This window comes from Dermacentor andersoni, chromosome 2 (assembly GCF_023375885.2).
Source record: "Dermacentor andersoni chromosome 2, qqDerAnde1_hic_scaffold, whole genome shotgun sequence".
NCBI classification, from domain to species: Eukaryota; Metazoa; Arthropoda; class Arachnida; order Ixodida; family Ixodidae; genus Dermacentor; species Dermacentor andersoni.
In genome coordinates, this window is record NC_092815.1 from 152217629 (window position 1) to 152239083 (window position 21455).

At 48.0% G+C, this 21455-nt stretch overlaps 1 protein-coding gene across 3 annotated transcripts in view; it reads right to left on the bottom strand.

Annotated features, from left to right (window-relative positions):
- Positions 1-21455, bottom strand: part of LOC126540579 (activating molecule in BECN1-regulated autophagy protein 1-like) — a 150369-nt gene that overhangs the window by 101396 nt on the left and 27518 nt on the right. For all 3 annotated transcript variants that reach the window (XM_055076136.2, XM_050187417.3, XM_055076135.2), the window contains exons 5-6: positions 20595-20762; positions 6479-6712 (exon numbers count right to left, since the gene is read on the bottom strand). In XM_055076136.2, the coding sequence (XP_054932111.1) occupies positions 6479-6712; positions 20595-20762 (402 nt within the window). The remainder of the gene's footprint in view (positions 1-6478; positions 6713-20594; positions 20763-21455) is intronic.

Here is a 21455-nt window from a genome sequence, read left to right on the forward strand (position 1 = left end):
CATGTAACCTCCATACTCGCGGGGATGCCACATGGACAATGTTGTCTATGCACGCTTGCGCTTCGGAATAGTGCAGGTGTCCGCCTCGAGTGAGACAGTTTTAGTGTCCAGTGCAAGGAATGTAAAAAAACAAACAAGCAACAAGAAACATTGCGCTTTGGATGTGACATGGAGGCTTCCTTTTTGTCAGTAGTTTTCACAGCGTCAGCGTCTGCTTTGCAAGTGCCACTGTTACCATACAGTGCTTCGGTGGTGCGTGGCAGCGGAATCTATGGAACGTAGCAACAGCACGGGCTGAGAACCAACAGCGACAATTTTGTGGATAGCTCAAATGGTGACAACTAATGAACTGATGGGTTGATGGGCGGAATGGTTAATCTTGGCGCTTTCAATATAACGACCTTTCAATATAAACGATTTTCGGTAGTGCCGTGCGATTCGCTATATCGAGATTTGACTGAATCACATATTATAAACAAAATGAGCATTTTTATTATGACGCGACTAACCTACACAATTTTTTTAAGAATTGGAACTTATGTACACACAGCATGTTGTGAAACTGAAAACTATTGAATTTTTATTCAGAAATCGCATGCCACTTTTCTTTCCTGCATTCATAGGTCTTCTTGCAAAAATATCAGCTGCTTCACGTGGTCTGGGAGCAGTAGTTCCCGCTGGCTGTTAATAACATTTCCTGCTGCTGAAAACAGCCTCTCACTCCTTGCCTGTGTGGCAGGAATCGAGAGCAACTTTTGTGCCACCTTAGCCAACGCTTGGAATGGTGGAAGAGCCAGCTGCCATGGCTCTTCCACCACTCCAAAGGGTTTTCTGACCGTGGAAGCACAGGGGCCTCCAAGTAGTCAGCCACTTGTCAAGGGCTCAGTTTTGGAAGTTAAATGTCTGAAGTATCATTTAATTAGTAGTTATGTCAATCAAAAGCCTCAAGGCATTCGTAACGTTTGATAACTTTGCTATTTTTAAAGTGCAAAAACAGCTTTGTGTACTGCACTACCGTAACATTCTGGGAAATCACCCCCCCCCCCCCCCCGGTGAAAGATTATCCAAGAAAGTTTGCGGGAGGGGAGAGGGGGGTGCGGCGGCGTGGATCAAAATTCAAGGGCTGTCGGCCACAGATCCAGTGGCGAGCGAACTAGGCCTATACTGTGTCCCAGCAAACGCAGGCTCACCTAGCTTGCTTGTTCTCTCCGTCAGCGAAAATCAAATGTATTGCAATTTAAGCTCGACATAATTGCGTACCTGTCGTGCTGACCAACAGAGGCACTTTATTATGAACTGCATGCAGTCGTGTCACAAGTGCCACCGCTCTCCGATTCAACGGCCCAGCAATCTAGGCCTCCCCGGCTTCTAGTCACTGGCAGCTGTCAATGCAGCCGACACTGCGAACGTGGCCTTGCGGAAACACGTCTACGCTGCTCGCATAGTCGTGTTTATATTGGCATCTTCTGTTTAAAACAAGAGAGCTATGCAAACACGTTTGTGTTCACTTTATTTACGAAGTCATTCCAGGCGTCCATGCAGGGACGCTGGTTTTGGGCAGAGCTATGCGCCGCCCGCGGATGCGTCGCCCGCTGATGCGTCGCACAACGGATTGACACAAAATGGCACAATGTGCAATTCACAAGTAACACTTCGCGCATTTGACCAAAATGGCGACTAACGAAAGCTATGGCTATGCAGATGCCTTCTGCAGAAGTGTGGCTAAACAATAAATTTATTTCTTAGTAAATCGCCATTTTATGTAATTTAATGTGTAATTTCGCAAAAAGTTGACAAAGATACTGTAGCCAAGAGGCCCAGTGGGAATGCATGAATCGGTGAACAGAGTGAAGAAGGCGGGGAGGGGGGGGCGCTTGCTCGGTAGTTGGCACCTATTTAAGATCACTCGAAAGTGCAGGGCGTGCATGGGTAGGGGCGCTTGCTCGGAATTTGACTGTAGCATAGTCGCCGTCGGAGCTGACCACAGCGCCACCACTCACGGAGCGTCAAGATTAAATTGACTGCAAAAGCATCTTTGTGTGTCACAGTGGTATCGTCGGCATTGCAGCTGACCTCAGCACCACAGCTCCTGAAGTCACAAGATTAAGCAATCAAGCACGGCATAAGCAGCCCGTTGGCATCTTTGTCTCTGTGTCTTACGTTGAGTTGGTTCACAAGCACGTTGGGTTCGTTCCACTGGTGTTTCCATGTCACATTTTGGCTGCGCTCTTGATGACGACAACTCGTGGATCCCACCGCATACTTGATTTGGCGATGAAAGTCAAGATTTTGAAAGAAGTTGAGAACGGAAGCACCGGAAAACAAGACACTGCGCAGAAATATGGCATAAAGCCTAACACCCTGTCAAACTGTATCAAGAACAAGCACTCGATAGTGGGTGCATTTCAGGACGATCAATTCAACATGTTATCGGATGTTATCAGAGAAGATTGACATTCATGGACAATGATTGTGCAGCAGGAAAGCGTAGTAAAAATGGGGTCTCTGTTTTGATTTCGGCCAACATGACTGGCTCTGAGAGATGTCACCTGCTGGTGATCAGAAAGGCCACTAAGCGTAGATGTTTTAAAGGCATCAAAACACTTCCTGTGGACTACACAGCTAACAGGAAGGCATAATGACATTGTGCATTTTTAAAGACTGGCTACAAAAACTGGATCGCAAGTTCATGTCATCAAACCGTAAAGTATTGTTTCTTGTCGACCAGTGCAGTGTCCATATGAATGTGCCAGCCTTGGGTGCCATCCACCTCGCTTACTTGCCAGCCAACACGACATCGGTGTTGCAGCCCATGGACCATGGAATTATAGAATATGTAAAGGTGTTGTACAGAAAGCATCTTCTCGAGCAGATGATGTGCATGGACAACTCCACTCGGTACGAGGTGAGCCTTCTCGGTGCCATCCACGTGCTAGCACGAGCTTGGAGTCGCGTTAAACAAGAAACCATTGCCAACTGCTTCACGCCTGTGATTCCATTGCAAATGCTTCAGGCGATTATTCGTCTTGTCCAACAGGGGAAGCACAGACAAGTGAGCTTGACGGCAATGATCTTGGAACAGCTCTCAGCGACGTCCATTTTGAAGAGTATGTTGCTGTGGACAGCGCAGTCGAGGCATGCAGTGCACTGACGAAAATTGAAGTCGTCAAGATAGTTCGGCCCCACGAGGCTAGTAATGAAAGTGACATCGACAGCGACATTGAAAATGAGGTACAATCGCAGCCTGCTGATGTAGCTGTGGGCCTTCCCTCACGCAATGGTTTTTCACTGCAGAGAACAATACAGACGAAGCACTCAGACACATGTACAGTCTCCAGAACTTATTTTACGCAGCAAGATTCTCCAAGCAGGAGCAGATGGCAATTACCATTTCCTTTGTCATAAACAGTGAGCTTTCAAACTAATAAATGTGTCCATTCTTGTTCTTTGTGGGTAAATTGAAGTTAATTTAATTCTAAGTTTTTCATAGTCCCCGTGAACTTCGTAATAACCGGAGTCGACTGTTACTGTTTTAGATAACTGCAGTGCGCACAACAATGTGTCGGGGCTGACAAACACAGTGGCATGTTTTGCCTACGAACACGACTGCTTCCCTGCAGTCTTTGGATCAGGGAATTCTTCAGTATGTGAAGAGCCGATACAGAAGACAAGTGCTTGAGTGCATGTAGCTCTGTATGGAGGCAGGGAAAAACTACGATGTAACTCTCCTCAGTGCAGTGCACATGGTGACGCATGTGTGGAGCCGCATGCCACCCACAGTGATTGTGGACTGCCTCCGACACAGCAGCTTTGCCCATGATGCTGATGCCTTGGAAGCCGGGGATGCAGATGTCTACGAAAACAGTGAATAAGATGACAGTCACTTCGACAGACTCCTATGACTATATATAACGACTGATATGCTCATGTTCGTGATGTCGTTTGTGATGGTCGTTGCATCGTCATTCCAGCTTTGTAATCCGACTCTCACCTCCAATTCTCCTGCCATCTGCACTCAAGCCAGGTGATGCGTCAGACAATCCCAGCATCTCAGCAGCAGAGCACCAGATGGTGGTGGTTGCATATATTCTAACAGCGATTGGAAAGTAAGTCTCCAACGAGCATGATTTCCGAGCGCCGGACAGCAACGCACCGGCTCCTTGTTCCTTCCAAAGTCCCTACCGGACTTTCACAGCCTTTCTCGTCATTACCAGACCGCTTAATCAAACATCGAGGTGTGCTCTGTCCGGGTGCACATAGTGTCCGAGCATGACAATGCGGCATCGAATTCTACAATCACAACGTTATCATGGCGTGGTCAAGGCAAGCAGCTGCCCCACGGCACTCATCCAAATTGGTATAAAAGGATATGGGCTTCAGGCTGTGCTGCAGTATCGCCGGAAGGTCACCCGTTTGTGTCCTCCAAATGATACCATGTGCTGGTGTCAGTGAGCATTTACTTTCTGTTTTCCTTACCCATCTCACACCTCTATGCCGCTCGTTCACATCAATTAGATCATTCTTAGAAACAATGCAACCATTGTTAAAGTCGTCGTCTTAGTGCTGGCGCGATACGCACACGTAGTCGTGTTAATTCTAGTTCACTGTACTCGCATCACACACATAAATACTCGATTCACACAAACCCATTTTGTCATGCTGGTAACATTTTGCAGAACCACAAACAATGCTACATAACCTGATGCCTGCAAACTGCTTCACATAACGTCAATTCCCACAGCGCATGAGATCTGCGCAATTTTCTCTCTGCTCTGGACGCATGTAGAGGTAGATTGCGGGCAACATAGACACAAAGCAGCTGGCACCATATTGTGGTGCGCTGCACAACTCACTATGCTCTCTGTGGCTCTTGTAATAGGTGCACGAGTGGAACACCCTGTGCGGTAATGGTGGTAGATACGAACTTAAGTAGGCAAACTTTTCGCTCCATCTCGGCATCGTTCATTCAAAGGGGAATCAGCAATGCAAATGTCAACCTCAGTCTGCATGCAGAACGCCACCCAGAAGGCAACATTTTGATTGTTGTATTTGACATTCGGTTATAACATACCGTTTTTACCTTTTTCTCATAGCCATAATGCATAGGTTGATACACTTGAGTTGATTCATCATTATATATAGTATAGTTATAAGTAGACTGCAATGCAGAAATTTGCAACTTCAGCGACTAACATTAGAAACTATCTATGCTGTATGATTATTTTACAGCGCAGCTCTTAGGCACCTGATCCTGCAGCGAGCATCAGCATCCTTGTAACCGAGCAAATGAGCACAGCAAAGGATGAAAGAGCCAACGCGGAGTGCGGATGAAAGACAGCAACAGCAAAGAGAGCGCAAGGAGGAAAGTGGAGGAGGAGGGTGTGGCGAAAGCGTGAGAAGCGTATTGCTGCACAAGACAGGCTTTGCGGCGACGATGGCTACAAGATGCCGCAAGAGTAGCATGCGTTGTCTGTTCACCGATGATGCCACCAATACCACATATGGAAACAAAGTGCTGCACAAGTGGAGGTCTGTCTGCGGTGTCTGCTGTGAACCGTGCCCATGTGTCACCCACGAGCTGCCTCTCACAATCTTCCGATTAGTGAGGCAGTTGCACCACACTTAGCTCCATTTGCAATGTGCCGCACGAGACAGATTGTCTGCGCCAGCCAATACATCACGAAATGAAAACACGTATATAGCTGTGCTCAAATTTCGCATTAGGGAGTATTGCAATAGTCGGCGAAATTTTTTTATGAGCGATTTTGTGTAACTGTTTGTCGTTTGGATTCTTCACAGCGTTGATGGCAAATTTCTCATGTTATTTAATGTCTTGCCCAGCTTTTGCACACATGAACCGCATGTGTAACGAGGCTATCTCGGCTGAAGCTGCGACCATCCTTAGATTCCCACTACATAAGTCTTACTTTCTTCATTGAGGCAGTTTATCAGTTTCGCAAGTAGTCGCTTTTGTTGCTACGGCTAGAGGCAAAAAGCTTGAGTATGTCCAAGTATGACACCTTCGCACCAAATCGCAACTTTCAACTGCCGATTCATTGTCATGGGAGCCCCAAATCTCCCGATAGAACAGCACAGTTGAGATTGAACAATCGTAAAAATAAAAGTTCAAGCAGGAGGCTTATATTCAATATATGCTAGAAGTAAAGCTTGACTAGGCATAAACAGATGCAGTGAGACCCGCAATTTCCGCAAGACGAGCGAAGCCCTCACTCGCACTTTTGGTGCTGCAGCAGTATCATCGACAATCGAGTTGGAGATTACACAGAAGGCAGTACACTGGTTCACAAATGGCCTGGCCAGCAAACAGCCTCCACTTTAGAACACTTCACCTTATTTGTCGGTGTGTCTACATTGCAGAAAGGAGAAAGGTTCCGGGCAACTGGGAAGCTTTAAATAGACTTGGTCACGGCTGCATGTAAGAGAATGCCACCAAGTGACAAGCACTCCTGTGCCTCACCTCCTCAAGCCCTTCCAGGTGCTGATACATGGACATGAGCCGAGTCAGGATGCTGCGCCGCTGGCTCGACCCGGTGTCCACTGCCGCAGCAGGGACACGCAGTGCCCCCACCTGCGGCCCCAGCAGGGGGTCCAAGACGCGGGGCCCGCTGCCCCCGGGGGCACCCGGGTCCACGTTGGTGATGCCAGTCACCAGCGAGTCGCCCCGGGGGGCACAGAACTGCACAAACCGCACCTGCGTACAAGCACAGAGGATCAGTTGCCATCAGTGCACAATGCAGCGTAACAGTTCTCCAAGTGGCACAACCAGGGAGGGAGCAGAAATGCCACTTTGCTGGAGTCAACTCGCCTTGAAGTTCTCAAGGCTTATGCACTACATTCAGTAGCAATCGAGTTCTTAAGGGTGCGTTTTCAGTTTTGCTTTATGGATGGAAGGTGTTCAAGATACATAGATGAAACATTTATCGTCTGTCACGCATGACACGCTTCCTACTTCCATGAAATACAGCAGAACCTTGTTGATACGACCCAGTTATGTACTATTTCCCGGCGCCACCATTCCCGATCGAGAGCAAAAAAAATGACCCAATAAAGCGACACTTCTTTTTTACCAGTTCAGGGATGAAAGCGGCTACGGAAACTTTGAAGCAGCTCTCAGAGCAGAAAATTTGGCACTTTAGAGCAAGTCTGAAGCATGAACTGTCCATTTCAGTGCAGCAAATATGTGTCTTGGCGCAGCTTGGTAAAGGTCAATATGAGTGAGATACAGGCAGATTAAGAAGGCAGATTAAGAAAAGGTGTTCTTTATTTGACTTTGAGGAACACTATTAGGTTACAGTAAATCAGTTCGGAAGCCTGCCAGGTAAACAAAATTCATGACAAGGAAAAATTGTCACACAGTCGAACCCAACTATATTGGGCCAATTTACATAGAATTATTCTGTATATCGAACAATTTCTGAACACGGTACAGTTAGAAGGAGTATATATAGCACAAGTTGCACTTACATCAAACAAAAATAGCAGCGACTCCTGATGTACTAGACGCCAAGCGGCGCAAAAGTGCCCCCAGAAGTTTGCTTTCCCTCGCGGCGGTGGCGAAACCGGTGGTGCGGCTCCATCGAGCCGCTCTTCCTACCGTGACTGTGCGCCACGACGCGTCATGCAAGCCATTGACACCCCCTTGCAAAATATTATCCTGGCCCACCGGCGGCACTTGCTCAGACAGCCAATCAGAGGCTTTTGTGCCCTTGTTGTGCAAGGTGGCGCAAATGCGAGTTGTCTCGCTGCTTTTCTGGTTCATGGTGTTTGCGCCTTGTGGGCATTCTCCCACAGTGTTGCCGTGACGAAGTGGCAGAATTTGCCTTTCGCCGTGAAGCTCGAAATAATAGAGTCAGACATGTGAGAAGTTGGATGTCGCAGAAGCGTGCAAGATTCCAAGAAGCACTCGCGGCATGATCTTGAAGAATAAGGGGGAGATTAGGGCTAAAGAGGACACAGAGTGTATACATAGTGTATACATAGAGACAAAGTTGAAGGGACCATGAAAATTTGTTCGTCTTAACAGAAGAATACTTGGCAACATGACCAGTTGCATACAAATACCTTACTTCAAAATGGTAAATGAAGTAGACTTAAAACGGGGGGAAAATGATATAAAACTCATTTATTTAGCTGAACCTAATAGAAAACTGCCTTCAAGTGATACTCTTGCTTGGTTTCATCCAGTCCGTGATAAACGTTTGACACTTGTGTGCAAATCGGCGAGCAGCCACAAACAATGCCATCTCACCTAATGACCTTAAAAATCATTCTGTGCCTTCGTGCTGCTGGAAGAAGTTCACTAGGGAGTTCAAGCAAGCATCTGCCGCCTCACAGGTCATCGGTGCAGGCTCCGAACTAGCGAAAGTACTAAGGAGCGCACTGGGCGCGTGGCAAAGCAATGCAACCTAGATGAAAGTCGAGGTTACGTTGAGTGAAGTGGGGTAGGAGAAACGAGGCGAAGCACAGCGGATGAGGAAGGTAGGCGGACGCGTGCTGGGTTGACGTTCTCTGGCAGTTGCTACAGGTTTCATTTGTGATACGGACGCACCGGGTTCTTCTCGTGATAACATAGTCTTCGTGTGCGCAATGGAGGAAAGGCAGCTGATGCAATTTTTGGTGCGCAGAAGCGTCGTCACTGGCACAGCTGTGTCCTTTGTTTAATTTTCTTTTTAATTTTTTTCACAGGCTTTCTTTTCCTTTAAAAAAAAAGGATCTTCACGAACCCTAGGTTGCTCTAAATTATATTATTCGTCATTTCTCAACATCATCCACAACCTTTTCATTGACATCTCATTGACTAGGTGAGTTTATAAATTTAGCTAATTAAGCATATTTGTGCACAATGAATGAGAAATATTCACAGTGGCCGCCACGAACAACACCCATCAAAGTAAAGTGAATGCCGTTGATGTAGCACCCTCTGGTAATTTGGTAAATTTTAGTTCTTGAAGATGTACAGTTAAAGGGCCCCTCACTAGGTCTGGCCATTTTGAACTGACAAGCGCAGAGCACACAACGCGCATTAACGATCGTGTTTGTAAAGTATTACATCGCTACGCACTGCGGAAAAGTCTGAAATTTCAATCTGAATGCTGTTTTTCCTTTCCTTCACAGCGCCGTGCTCTAAGCCGGACGGGGACGTACACGTGTTCCTGCGCCTAGTTACTCGTGTTCGCAGTGCGACATCGATCATTGAGACATGTGACTTCGAGAATTATTCAATGCAACATCTGTTATTTGTATGATCTGTAGCTTGAATTAATGAATTAAAGCTTAGAGAAATAATAAAACACACAAATCGAATGTCTGCATGTTTTTGTTTTACTTTACACCGCAGCAAGAGAGATGTACTTCTGTTTCGTCTGCTTGTCCCCACCGTAGTGCAGTCGCGCGCACGTACCCCGAAACTACGTCGTTTTCTACCGTGTTCCAGCGAAGGATCATGCTCTGTGATCCACTTGTGCCTGCCTCAGTATTCGTGCAGCACTGACTTATAGCGCTAGTCAGGTGTCCTCGTGCACAGCGTGCAAAAGTGTGCGCTGCACGAAATGAGACAATCACAACAGCTCACGCGTGATGGTGTCAGCGAAAGTGCGCCGCACTGCAAAAAAAGCAAGGAGAAAAAAAAAATATAGGCGGGGCCCATGACGTATGCGTCACGCAGTCCTTGAGGTCTGGTATGGGAGAAAGCAGGGAAGGAGTTTCGCTTGCGGAGGTTAGACGGGGCACATGGAAAGAGTGTCTCTCTTTGCGGTGACGCTCGCCTCCTGTAATCATGGGTTCACGGCACAGTAATATTTCTATCTTGGCTATTAACGAGCCGACTTGAAAATTTTTTTCGGCAGAACACTCTCTAGGGCACACGTAACAATTTCCAGCGTATAACCAAAATTTGCTATGGTGCCTGGTGGGGGCCTTTTAAGATAGCAGAATACTGCAGCATAGATGTGAAGTGACATACTGGTCATCGCATATTGGACAGTATTTCACATCACTTACCGAGAAAAATACTCTAAGATATTTTTAAAACAATAAACACATAAAAATATTCACTGGCTTTCCGATATTCACAACCTCCAGATTCTGGAGGGTCGCGCTGTCGCCGAACTTTTAATTACGACCACCATTTTGCCAATAAGATTGACTAATTACAAAACTTTACATTCTTGGCTTGCTTTCTGCGGCAGCAAAAGCCTGATTTTGTGTAGTGTGGTTGTGCAAAAAGCAGTGTACCCCAAGTGCAAATTTGAGTGACAATCGCTGCTGTCACTGGATATTTGTAACCAAGAAGTTTCATGAAAGCAAGTAGTTTATGTAACCCTTTGAGGGTCGAATTATTTTGAAAAAAACTTTCCCGGGTAGTCAAATTACTTTATTGCGGATCTTGAATGTACAAAATGTATTAAGTTGGGAATAAATAGTCAAAAATAATTAGGAACAGTATTTTGGTGTCGGCATCACTCAGAACTGCAAAATGTTCAATAGTATTTCCGAGCGTGGTACTCCTTGAAACACGGGTCTACGCACAGCGCCTTATCGCAGTCTGCACACCTAAAATGCGTGTCTGTTCTCTTGAAGCGAGGAGTTGTGTTGGCGCACACATGCCATCTATGCGTGCGGCTGCCTTGGGCAGAGGTCTGAGGCACCCTCTCGCGTAAGCGCGTTGCCGCGGAGAGCGAGAATACCTCGGGAACAGCGCTGATAAGCAAGTGGTGATAAACAGAGCAGTGCCAATCAAGATAGAAATCAACTTCCGCCGCCCCTGTGAGAGCGTGCCGACAAAGAGAAAAACCCCGTTTCGCGCGCCTCCGTTGCGATCACGCAGCGGAACCAAAACCCCGAAAGCGCGTTGCCACTGAGACCGAGAATACCTCGCGAACGGCGCTGATAAGCAAGCTAAGAGCAGCGCCAATCAAGATAGAAATCAACTTCCACCGCCCTGCAAGAGAGTGCCGACAAAGAAAAAAATGACGTTTCGCTCGCCTCCATTGCGATCACGCGGCGAAACCGAAACCGCCAAAGGGGCGTTGCCGCAGTCTGAACGACGCGCTGAAGCTAGCAATCAGCTCTGTTTATCTCCCCAAGAAGGTAGCACCAATTTCAAACGCATCTGAGAAGTGCTAAGAGGTGGCAGCACCTCCCGATGAGCGCTCATCGTCATTATGGCGCGACATTTCTAACGGAGGGTCGGAACCGTACCCGTACGGCAAGGACCTTGCGGGACAGAAAACCGCCGCCGTACATTTACGGCTAAAACCTTCAAAGGGTTAATGGCATGCTGTGCTGTTATCCTGGTGACCGGACGTGATGCACATGTGAAATAGATGTAGAATGTACGCTTCTGTACCATTAATCGACGCAGATGTACCAATAAAACACGAAAGCGAGTGCTAAAATGTATAACGAAACTGATGAGCTACACGCTGAACAAACTGTACGACCTTATTTGTTCAGTGCTGCTTTCTTTCCAGACTGCCCCATGAAATTAGTACCAGTTCTAATCATATTTAGATGGTGTTCGTATGTGGAAACGCTGTTAAGAATGGCGAGCTACAAGGAAAAATTGCCACCCAATTATGACTGGGGGACAAGGCGCACATCCCCCACTCTCCGTCGCTGCAGCAAGACTGCGTTCGAAGAAGCGGGCTTTGTGCTGAAAACCGCCCCCATCCACGAGCCCCATCTCCGTTGTGACGAAACGGGCTTGACGGACGAACTATTGTGCCCGAGGTCCCCCAGCGCGAACCTGATTTTGCTACGCATGAGCAAGCCGCGGCGGGACAACGAGCTACCCAGAATGTCTCCGAGCTTCCCGGAACGACTCCCCTCTGTCGGCGGCTCCAGTCCTTCGCACCTGTGTGTTTGCGTGTGTGTGGGCGTAAACGATACTGCGGAGCGACTCCCCTCTGTCGTCGGCTCCAGTCCTTCGCACCTGTGTGTTTACGTGTGTGTGTGCGTCACCTTGTCGCGGGAGGCGGCTAGTTTTGCGATGACGAAACGAACATTCGCTGCCTTGTATCGCCGAAGGACCGAGCGTTTAAAAACGGCTGTTGGGCGGAGGCTCGACACACTTCTCTCGTGCAGTCAGGTTGGACTGACACACTTTCTCTTGAGCAGTCATGTTGGACTGACACTCTTTTTCTTAAGCAGTCATGTTAGACTGATTTAATTTCTGTAAATAAACCCATTTTCCTCGTTCTCGATGAGAAGCAGTTCTTCCCTTCATCAACGTCCTCAGCGTGTTTAAGTTGGACGACGGCATGGGCCAGCTACCTTCGAATTCATGCCGGACTCCAATCTTGGCAACGGATCTCGAGCGATGGGATTGAGCCCCCAATCCTGACAACTGGCTGACAGCGGTGAGATGGACTTTGCGACATGGTGCTGTACCTGCGGTGAGTGCTTGATTCTTGCTTTGACTCTCTAGGCTTCATTTTGTGGTTGTTCTGTTTAGAACTGTAGGGAAGCTAGATTGTTGTGTGTTAGCTAGGTTGTGTTTTCCTAGCTAGATTTAGAGAGCAGAATCAAGGCAGTAAAGCAGCAGTCATGGGGTTAAGGACACTGCTGAGAGACGAGTTGTTAATAGTTGGTGAGGAACTGGGCCTAGATGTACGCGAGGAAATGCTAAGATCAGAATTATTGCATATCATTTCCGAACAGGCCAGTGAGGAAGATATTGAAATGGGATTGGAACTTCTCAAAAAGAGAGAGAAACGGGAAAGAGAAAGAGCAGAACGGGAAAGAGAAAGAGAAAGAGAAGAACACGAAAGAGAAAGAGAAAGAGAAGAACGGGAAAGAGAAGAACGCGATAAAGATCGCGAGTTAAGAAAAATGCAACTTGAACTTGAAAGCAAACGTTTGGAGTTGTCTCAAGGAAGTGAAGGCGCTCTGGGACAATCAAGTGAGGCAGAATCGTACCGCATGGACAGGCTATTAAAGCCATTTGAGGTCGGGACCGACATAGGCTTGTTCCTAAGCAATTTTGAAAGGACTTGCGAAAAGATGAACTTCGGCCCGAATACATGGCCACAGCGGTTGCTGTCTATGTTGCCGTGTGAGGCGGCGGAAGTAATCGCCAGACTGAGTGCACAGGATGCATATGATTATGCAAAAGTTAAGGCTAGTCTCCTGAAGAAATACCGCCTTTCAGCCGAAGCTTTTCGGCAAAGGTTTAGGAGCACAGGCAAGAAAGATAGCGAGGGATATCCGGAGTTTGCATATAGCTTAAAGGCCAACCTAGCCGAGTGGCTTAAAAGCGCGGAAGCGTACGACAGCAGAGACATGATCATTGAATGCATGTGTCTAGAACAGTTTTACAAAACCATCCCCCAAGCTGTGAAACTGTGGGTGCAAGACAGAGGTAATGTAAACCCTGTGGAAAGGGCGGCTGAATTAGCCGAAGAGTACGCAACCCGTAGAAAGTTGAACGCCGAGGAGGGAAACTGGGACGGTCGAAATGGACCGCGGAAACCATTTCCGTTCAAAAAGCGTGCGCAGACTAGACGATCGGAGCCTGTAGACATGGCAGAAAAGCCCGCAGAAAAGAGCGAGGAGAAACTTAACAGAGAAACCGCACAAAAAGAACAGAAAAGAAAATTCAAATCTTTTAGACCAATGCGCTGTTACAAATGCCACAAACTGGGACATATAGCTGTAAACTGCGAGAAGTCTAGCGTAGTTTTCTCCTACGTGGAGGAAAAGGATGAGAATATGGAACTTTTAAGTCCATATCTTCACGACCTGCAAGTTAATGGAAAACCATGCCGAGTGCTAAGAGACAGTGCCGCCACGATGGACATTGTCCATCCGTCTTACGTGACGGTAGATGACTTCACCGGAGAAGTAGCATGGATAAAACAGGTTGTAGAAGAACACAGCGTGTGTCTGCCCATGGCCAAAGTCAAAATCAATGGACCATTCGGGGAGCTAGAGACTGAGGCTGCAGTTTCCAAATTTTTGTCACTGCAGTATCCTTACATCTTTTCGAATCGTTCGAATCGGTTACTGTGTGACAAAGGGCTCAAACTGGGAGAGGGCATAGTACAGGCATTGACCCGAGGCCAAGCTCGTAAGATCGCGGCGCTTTCGGTGGAAAATGCACACGCTCCTCCAGCGGAAGCAGAAAAGAGGATAACTTCAATACCCGAATACGAGCTAGGCCCGAGGGACAAAAGAACAGTTGAGGAGAGCCTGCCAGCTGACCAGCTCAATGAGAGCGTAGCACTTGAGTGTCAAAGTTCTAGCCTGCAGGAAGAGCAAGCTGACGCACTCACAAGCGAGACAGGGTCGTTATTATCACCGGCCTCAAAGAACTTTGATCAGCTCTTACGTGTGGATAAAGAGTCACTGGCAGCTGAGCAAAAGAATGATGAGAGCTTAGCTAAATTACATGACACAGCTAAAGAAGGCATTGCTAGGCGCAACGTGACGATACATGAGAGAGGAGGTTTGTTGTATCGGCACTACAGAGATCGAAAGGGTAGGATTTTAGATCAGTTAGTCGTACCTACTAAGTATAGGGAGGACCTTTTGAGTCTCTGTCATGGAAATGGGTGGTCCGGCCACCTAGGCATAAACAAATCAAAGGAAAGATTGCTTATGGAATACTACTGGCCTGGCTGTTTCAAAGACGTAGAAAACTTTGTAAGATCATGCGACGCCTGCCAGCGTTCTGGTAAACCAGGAGAGACATGGAAAGCTCCACTGAAGGTAGTGCCCTTAATAACAGAGCCTTTCAGACGACTTCTAATAGACACGGTAGGGCCTCTTCCAAAAACAAAATCGGGCTACAGGTACTTGTTTACCATGCTGTGTCCGGCTACCAAGTTTCCAGAAGCAATCCCTTTGAGAGAGCTCAGTTCCACCGAAGTAGTAGACGCGCTTTTGACAGTGTTTGCACGAGTTGGGTTTCCAGCCGAAATTCAGGCAGATCAAGGGTCAGTATTCACGAGCGCACTGACTTCCACATTCTTGCAAAAGTGCGGGGTAAAGTTAATACACAGTTCTGTCTATCACCCTCAGTCAAACAGTGTAGAGAGGTGGCATTCGGTGCTTAAGCGAGTTTTGCGTGCGCTCTGTTACGAGCATAAGGAGGACTGGGAGAACTGTCTGCCGGCAACTTTGTTTGCTTTGCGAACGGTTCCACATGAAGCGACAGGGTTCTCACCAGCAGAACTAGTGTATCGGAGGACACTCCGTTCTCCACTGAGAATGTTAAGAGAGATGTGGGAGGAAAGAGGTGAGAATCCAACAGTGGTTGAATACGTGCTAAATTTACTGGAACGGCTAAGCGCAACCCAAGAACTAGTCGGAAAGAACATGGGAGTAGCTCAAAAGAACGCCAAATTCTATTACGACAAGAATGCGAGGCTTCGTACGTTTAACGCCGGAGACCAGGTAATGATCCTCAAACCTTCAAGAAAGAACGAGCTTGAAGTTCACTGGGACGGGCCCGTTAAAGTGTTGCACAAACTTTCAGACACTAACTATGCTTTGAGAATGCCCGGTCGCAGGAAGGAAGTGAGGATATATCACTGTAATTTGATGAAGCCGTATGTAGAGCGGAGCGGAGTCGTTAACTATACCCTCAAAGAGCCGGATGGGATTAGTACCAAGTTTAAGGAGTATAGGGCGACCTCCAACTCTGAAATCGGTCTAGAAGAAGTAGTCGAGCACTCGGTAAGCTCGCACGCTCTAAGACCCGAGCAGCTAGATGAGCTAAAAGAGGTGTTAGGGGAATATCTCGACAGATTCAGCGATCGGCCGGGTAGAACCGAACTGATAACGCATGAAATTGAGCTGACATCAACCGAACCAGTAAGATCAAAGCCTTACAGGGTGTCTCCTAGACAGAGAGAGATTATGGAGGCAGAGATACAGCGCATGCTAGAGTTGGGAGTTATTGAGCCCGCTGAGAGTGACTACACGTCACCGCTAATACTGGTAGAAACCCCTAACAAGGACCCTCGTCCGTGTGTTGACTACAGGAAGTTAAATGCCATCACTAGGGATCAGCTGTACCCGATACCCAACATTGAGGAACGAATTGAAAGAGTTAGCGCTGCTAAATACATTTCAACCATAGATCTCGTGCGGGAGTACTGGCAAGTTCCCCTTTCAGAAAGTGCCAGCCGCTATGCCGCATTCATCTCGCCTGTAGGCACTTTTTGCCCTCTCGCACTCAGCTTCGGGCTGAAGAACGCGCCGTTTAGCTTCTCTAAGTTAATGGATATTGTCCTAAAGGACTTGCAGGAGTTCGCCTTGCCCTATCTTGATGATGTGGCAATTTTTTCGGACAGCTGGGAACAACACGTATCGCACCTCAAACAGGTGTTCTCACGGTTGAGGGAAGCCGGCTGAACGATGAAAGCGGAAAAGTGTAGGTTTGGTTGTTCGCAGGTTACTTATCTGGGCCATGTTGTCGGTCAGGGCATGAGACGGCCGGCTGAGCTGAAAATAGCTACGATTGGAGAATTTTCTCAGCCGCGCACGAAAACAGACCTTCGTTCATTTTTGGGACTTGTGGGGTACTATCAACGGTACATTCCGAATTACTCACAAATGGCAAGTCCATTAACGGACGCCCTTCGAACGGGAGCACCGAGTAACGTACACTGGGATAAGGACAAAGAGAGCGCTTTCCAAAGTTTGAAAACGCTATTGGTTTCTCGCCCAGTGCTTCGCGCGCCAGACTACACAAAGGAATTCATAGTTCAATGCGACGCAAGCGACAGAGGTATGGGCGTGGTACTTAGTCAGGTCGGCGACGATAACGAGGAGCATCCTATCCTCTATGCCAGCCGTAAACTAAATGTAAGAGAGGAAGCCTACAGCGCTTCAGAGAAGGAATGTGCTAGTTTAGTTTGGGCCGCACAGAAGTTGTCGTGTTACTTGTACGGAGCGAAGTTCATCTTCGAGACCGACCACTGTCCTCTGACGTGGCTCAATCAAATGTCACACAAAAATGGCCGCTTGCTCCGATGGAGCCTCACTCTCCAAGAGTACAACTTCTCCGTTAGATATAAGAAGGGAAAGTTGCATAGCAATGCGGATGGTTTGAGCAGGCTAATTTGAATTCTGCGTTTGAGGGTCCCGCCTAAATTTTAGGGTTACTAGTGCTAATTTTATTAAGCGAAGAGGATCCCCTCTCATTTAGCAGGATTCCATCCATGATTGCTGAATTCGTCAGCAGGAATTTGCTTCAAAAATTGGCATAGCGAAATGCAGCATTTTTTGTTTCTGCACTTCTGCTGTTGTTCTTTTTGAAGCCTAGCGAGTCTAAAGTGAGAGCCAATGCACGTCATCTCGGCGCAGAGCCGTGTTGTGGGGTTCATTTTGCAGTTGCCTGTCCTTGTTGGATGTTTTGGGGCGGTGACATCAATACACAAGTGGTCGCTGCGAGCCAAGACATCAATCCCCCCCTGACCACCTGCCGTTCTCTTCCTGCCTAGCGGTTGTCAGCGCTAGACAGTCGAGATTTTTCGGCCCATGGAGGCACTGTTAAGAATGGCGAGCTACAAGGAAAAATTGCCACCCAATTATGACTGGGGGACAAGGTGCGCATCCCCCACTCTCCGTCGCTGCAGCAAGACTGCGTTCGAAGAAGCGGGCTTTGTGCTGAAAACCGCCCCCATCCACGAGCCCCATCTCCGTTGTGACGAAACGGGTTCGACGGACGAACTATTGTGCCCGAGGTCCCCCAGCGCGAACCTGATTTTGCTACGCATGAGCAAGCCGCGGCGGGACAACGAGCTACCCAGAATGTCTCCGAGCTTCCCGGAACGACTCCCCTCTGTCGGCGGCTCCAGTCCTTCGCACCTGTGTGTTTGCGTGTGTGTGGGCGTAAACGATACTGCGGAGCGACTCCCCTCTGTCGTCGGCTCCAGTCCTTCGCACCTGTGTGTTTACGTGTGTGTGTGCGTCACCTTGTCGCGGGAGGCGGCTAGTTTTGCGATGACGAAACGAACATTCGCTGCCTTGTATCGCCGAAGGACCGAGCGTTTAAAAACGGCTGTTGGGCGGAGGCTCGACACACTTCTCTCGTGCAGTCAGGTTGGACTGACACACTTTCTCTTGAGCAGTCATGTTGGACTGACACTCTTTTTCTTAAGCAGTCATGTTAGACTGATTTAATTTCTGTAAATAAACCCATTTTCCTCGTTCTCGATGAGAAGCAGTTCTTCCCTTCATCAATGTCCTCAGCGTGTTTAAGTTGGACGACGGCATGGGCCAGCTACCTTCGAATTCATGCCGGACTCCAATCTTGGCAACGGATCTCGAGCGATGGGATTGAGCCCCCAATCCTGACAACGCCCAACACTTATATAAAACACTCATAACACATTGTATAGCACAGAACGGTTTTCATTTTCTTGCAGCCTAGCTGCAATTATGCCAGCAAACACACTCGCACTTCAAAGACGCGGGCGCTGAAATGCATTGCTTAGGCTTGGATTGCAGGACAAAGGGCTAGCGAACGGATATGCGGCTGCCACTAAACTGAACCTGCACACCCTGCTAAATTTGGCATCTTCATTAAAAATTAGTGTTTTGGCGCAGATTGGCACAACTCAACAGGTTGACACAAGATGGCGCAATTGGCGGAGCACTTCCATCCCTGCGGTTCAGATGTTCCCAGACAACACAATCTTTCGGCACCAGCGTTCAGTACACTGTCAAGCTGCAATCGTATGATGCATTTTCCATCCGCTAGATCCCACGTAAATAAGAAAAGGCAAGAGCGATCGAGAACAATGGCGGCCCGCTGCAGCAGCTTCTCCACAGTACTACAGTGCAGTCCACTTATAACAATACCACATATAACGATATATCGGTCATAACGATGGGTTGACATGAGAGTGTCATTTTATGCATTAGGTCTATGGGGAAAAAAACCATTTATAACGATAGGTTATTCACCGCATATTGGATATAACGATCCAAATTTTGCAGTCTGGACGGCGTTTTCCGTGCCAAATAATCGTAACGTTTGCGTTGCTTAGTTCCCTGAAACGAACGATGTCGAGACGAGGCGATGTTTACCTCCGTAAGTTCACATCTGCCGCCATTACTGCGCAGCGCGTCTCACCCCGCCCGCGCACGAGTAGGCGCAGCCAACGTTGGCGCAGCGCGCCACAAGATGGCGCTAGCTGCTTCATGCGCGTCGGCCACAGTCGCTCCGAAAGAGAGAGAAAGAAAAAAGAAGCGACAAGCAAAGCGGCGCGGTGGCGCCCGTCCCGCGTCTCTCTCGCGATAGCAGGCTGACGCCACCGAAGCAGCGTGCAACCAACGGTTCAACCCAGTTCGAAGATGGCGCCGACAAAGCGCAAAGCTGTGTCGCTTGACACAAAGATGGATATTTTGCAGGACTCTCGATGCGGCTTCAAGGTGAGCGCCCTCGTGAAGAAGTATGAGCTCGTCCAGTTAACGATATCAACCATATTGAAAACCGGGAGCACCGCGATTGTGAAGGCAGGAGCTATCAGCGGCCATTCCGATCAGTGGAAAAGGGCTTAGAGACCCTTTGTACGCCGATGTTGAAGAGGCGCTTTACCAGTGGTTCATCCCCAATTGCTTCAAGAAGGCGGGCTTTGTGCGTAAGGACGAACTTCCCCAACCCACTGAGACCGACCCGGTTGAAGTCACTGACATAACCGAGCTCTGGGAGCTCGTTCCTACTGGTGACACAGGTGGTGTGTCGAAGGAGGAGTTTTTGACTACAGACAGTGCTGCCTCGTTCTGCGATGAGGTCACCGACGAGGCGATCGCCGAAGATGTGCTGTCTCGACAGACGCAAAGTTGTGCGACGGTGGCGACGGCATCAGCGACAGTGACAACGAGGTCGACAGTGGCTCCTTGACCCCGACCACGATGCCCACGCAAAGTGCACTGTCGTCGATCGACTCCTTAATTGATTTTATGCATGCTAAAGGATTGCCGCCAGTGTTCGCGCAGCAGCTGGAATCCATGCACACCGCGGTTGTGAAGCTGAAGCTGCCGCAAAAGCAAGTGGAGATTTCGGACTATTTCGGCGCGCCTAATCCTTGAGACGGTCATTGGCGCTAGAAATAAAGTTTGTTTTTCACGGCCTACTGTATACATCATCTATTCTTTAGAGCAAGTAGCGAATTCGAGTTCAGAGCTGCAAAGGTAAAGAGCGCAAATGCGTTTAAATTTTTTTTTTTTTATAACTGCTGTCCAGATATAGCGATCATCGGTTATAACGATCATATTTTTCGTCTTTCTCGATATTGTTATAAGTGGACTGCACTGTAGTTCCCCCGTTCCACTAGAAAACATCAGTGCCCGCTCAGTTTCCTCTTCCGGTACTAGCGAATCTCTTCCCCAGTCATCGTACACTGCATTCACAGCTATCGCCACTAACCTTGCTGCAATAAGCATCTTCACCTATCTGTTCCACAGCACGTGTGACTTAGTGCCGCAGGAAGCGAACGCTTTTAACAGGCAACAACCCAAACGCGTCATGCGAATGAAACCTTTCAAATGCACCATTAGCAGCAACTAGCACTCTACAGATTCCATCAACACTTCTCATGCCATTAGGAGGGACCCACCTTCTCACGCTCGGAGGCCGTCTTGCAGGTGGCCAATGCCTGACCCCTGCGCCAGTCCCAGAGCACCACCCTGTTGGCCGTAGCAATGGCCAGCAGGGGCTCCAGTGGGTGGAATGCCAGCGATGAGATCACCGTACCCTCACGCGAGCTCCAAACCTCGCTTCCACCCTGCACACATGTACACATGCACCTCTAGCAGGAGACAAGCAACTTTGCGAGTTTTTTCACTTTTACAGCATTGGCCCATAATGGGTTCTTGTAGCTCTGAAGTGTCCATCTAAGGGCCGTTCCACAAAGCTACCTATCAAAAACTATAGAACTGTCATGGTTGCTCTGGGTACTTGTACGGTGGTCGTTTAAAAATGTTTCTTCCAACACACACAACAAGCCTAAAACACTTAGCAGCAGCAGAAATAACGAATTTCCAGCGCAAGCGCATTTCTTTAAGCTTAATACCAACACTACAGAAAAGCCGTGTTCTACGTTCAATATTGTAAGCCCTATTGCCTTTGTAAGTCGCTCCAAAGAAGCACTAATGGGCAGCTCCAAGGCAATGTGACCCATAACTTATTTTCGCAGACACACAGCTATAGATCAATTTAATAAGTAATGAAACTATCCTGCATTAGACTAGAAGGCCGAAATAAGTATTCTGCATAATATTGTTTAAAGCCAGTTTGGAAAAAAATTGTAACGGGACAGAAAGGTAAGTGTCGATACCACCATCAACATTGGAAGCAGTAGGCTCTCCTGCCTTCAAGCTGTTCATGAAGGCACACACACACCAGCAAATTGTACAGGTCGTGCAACCAAGTTAGTTGCAATTGGTCGTAAGAGTTGAAAAGCGACCATTTCAAGTCA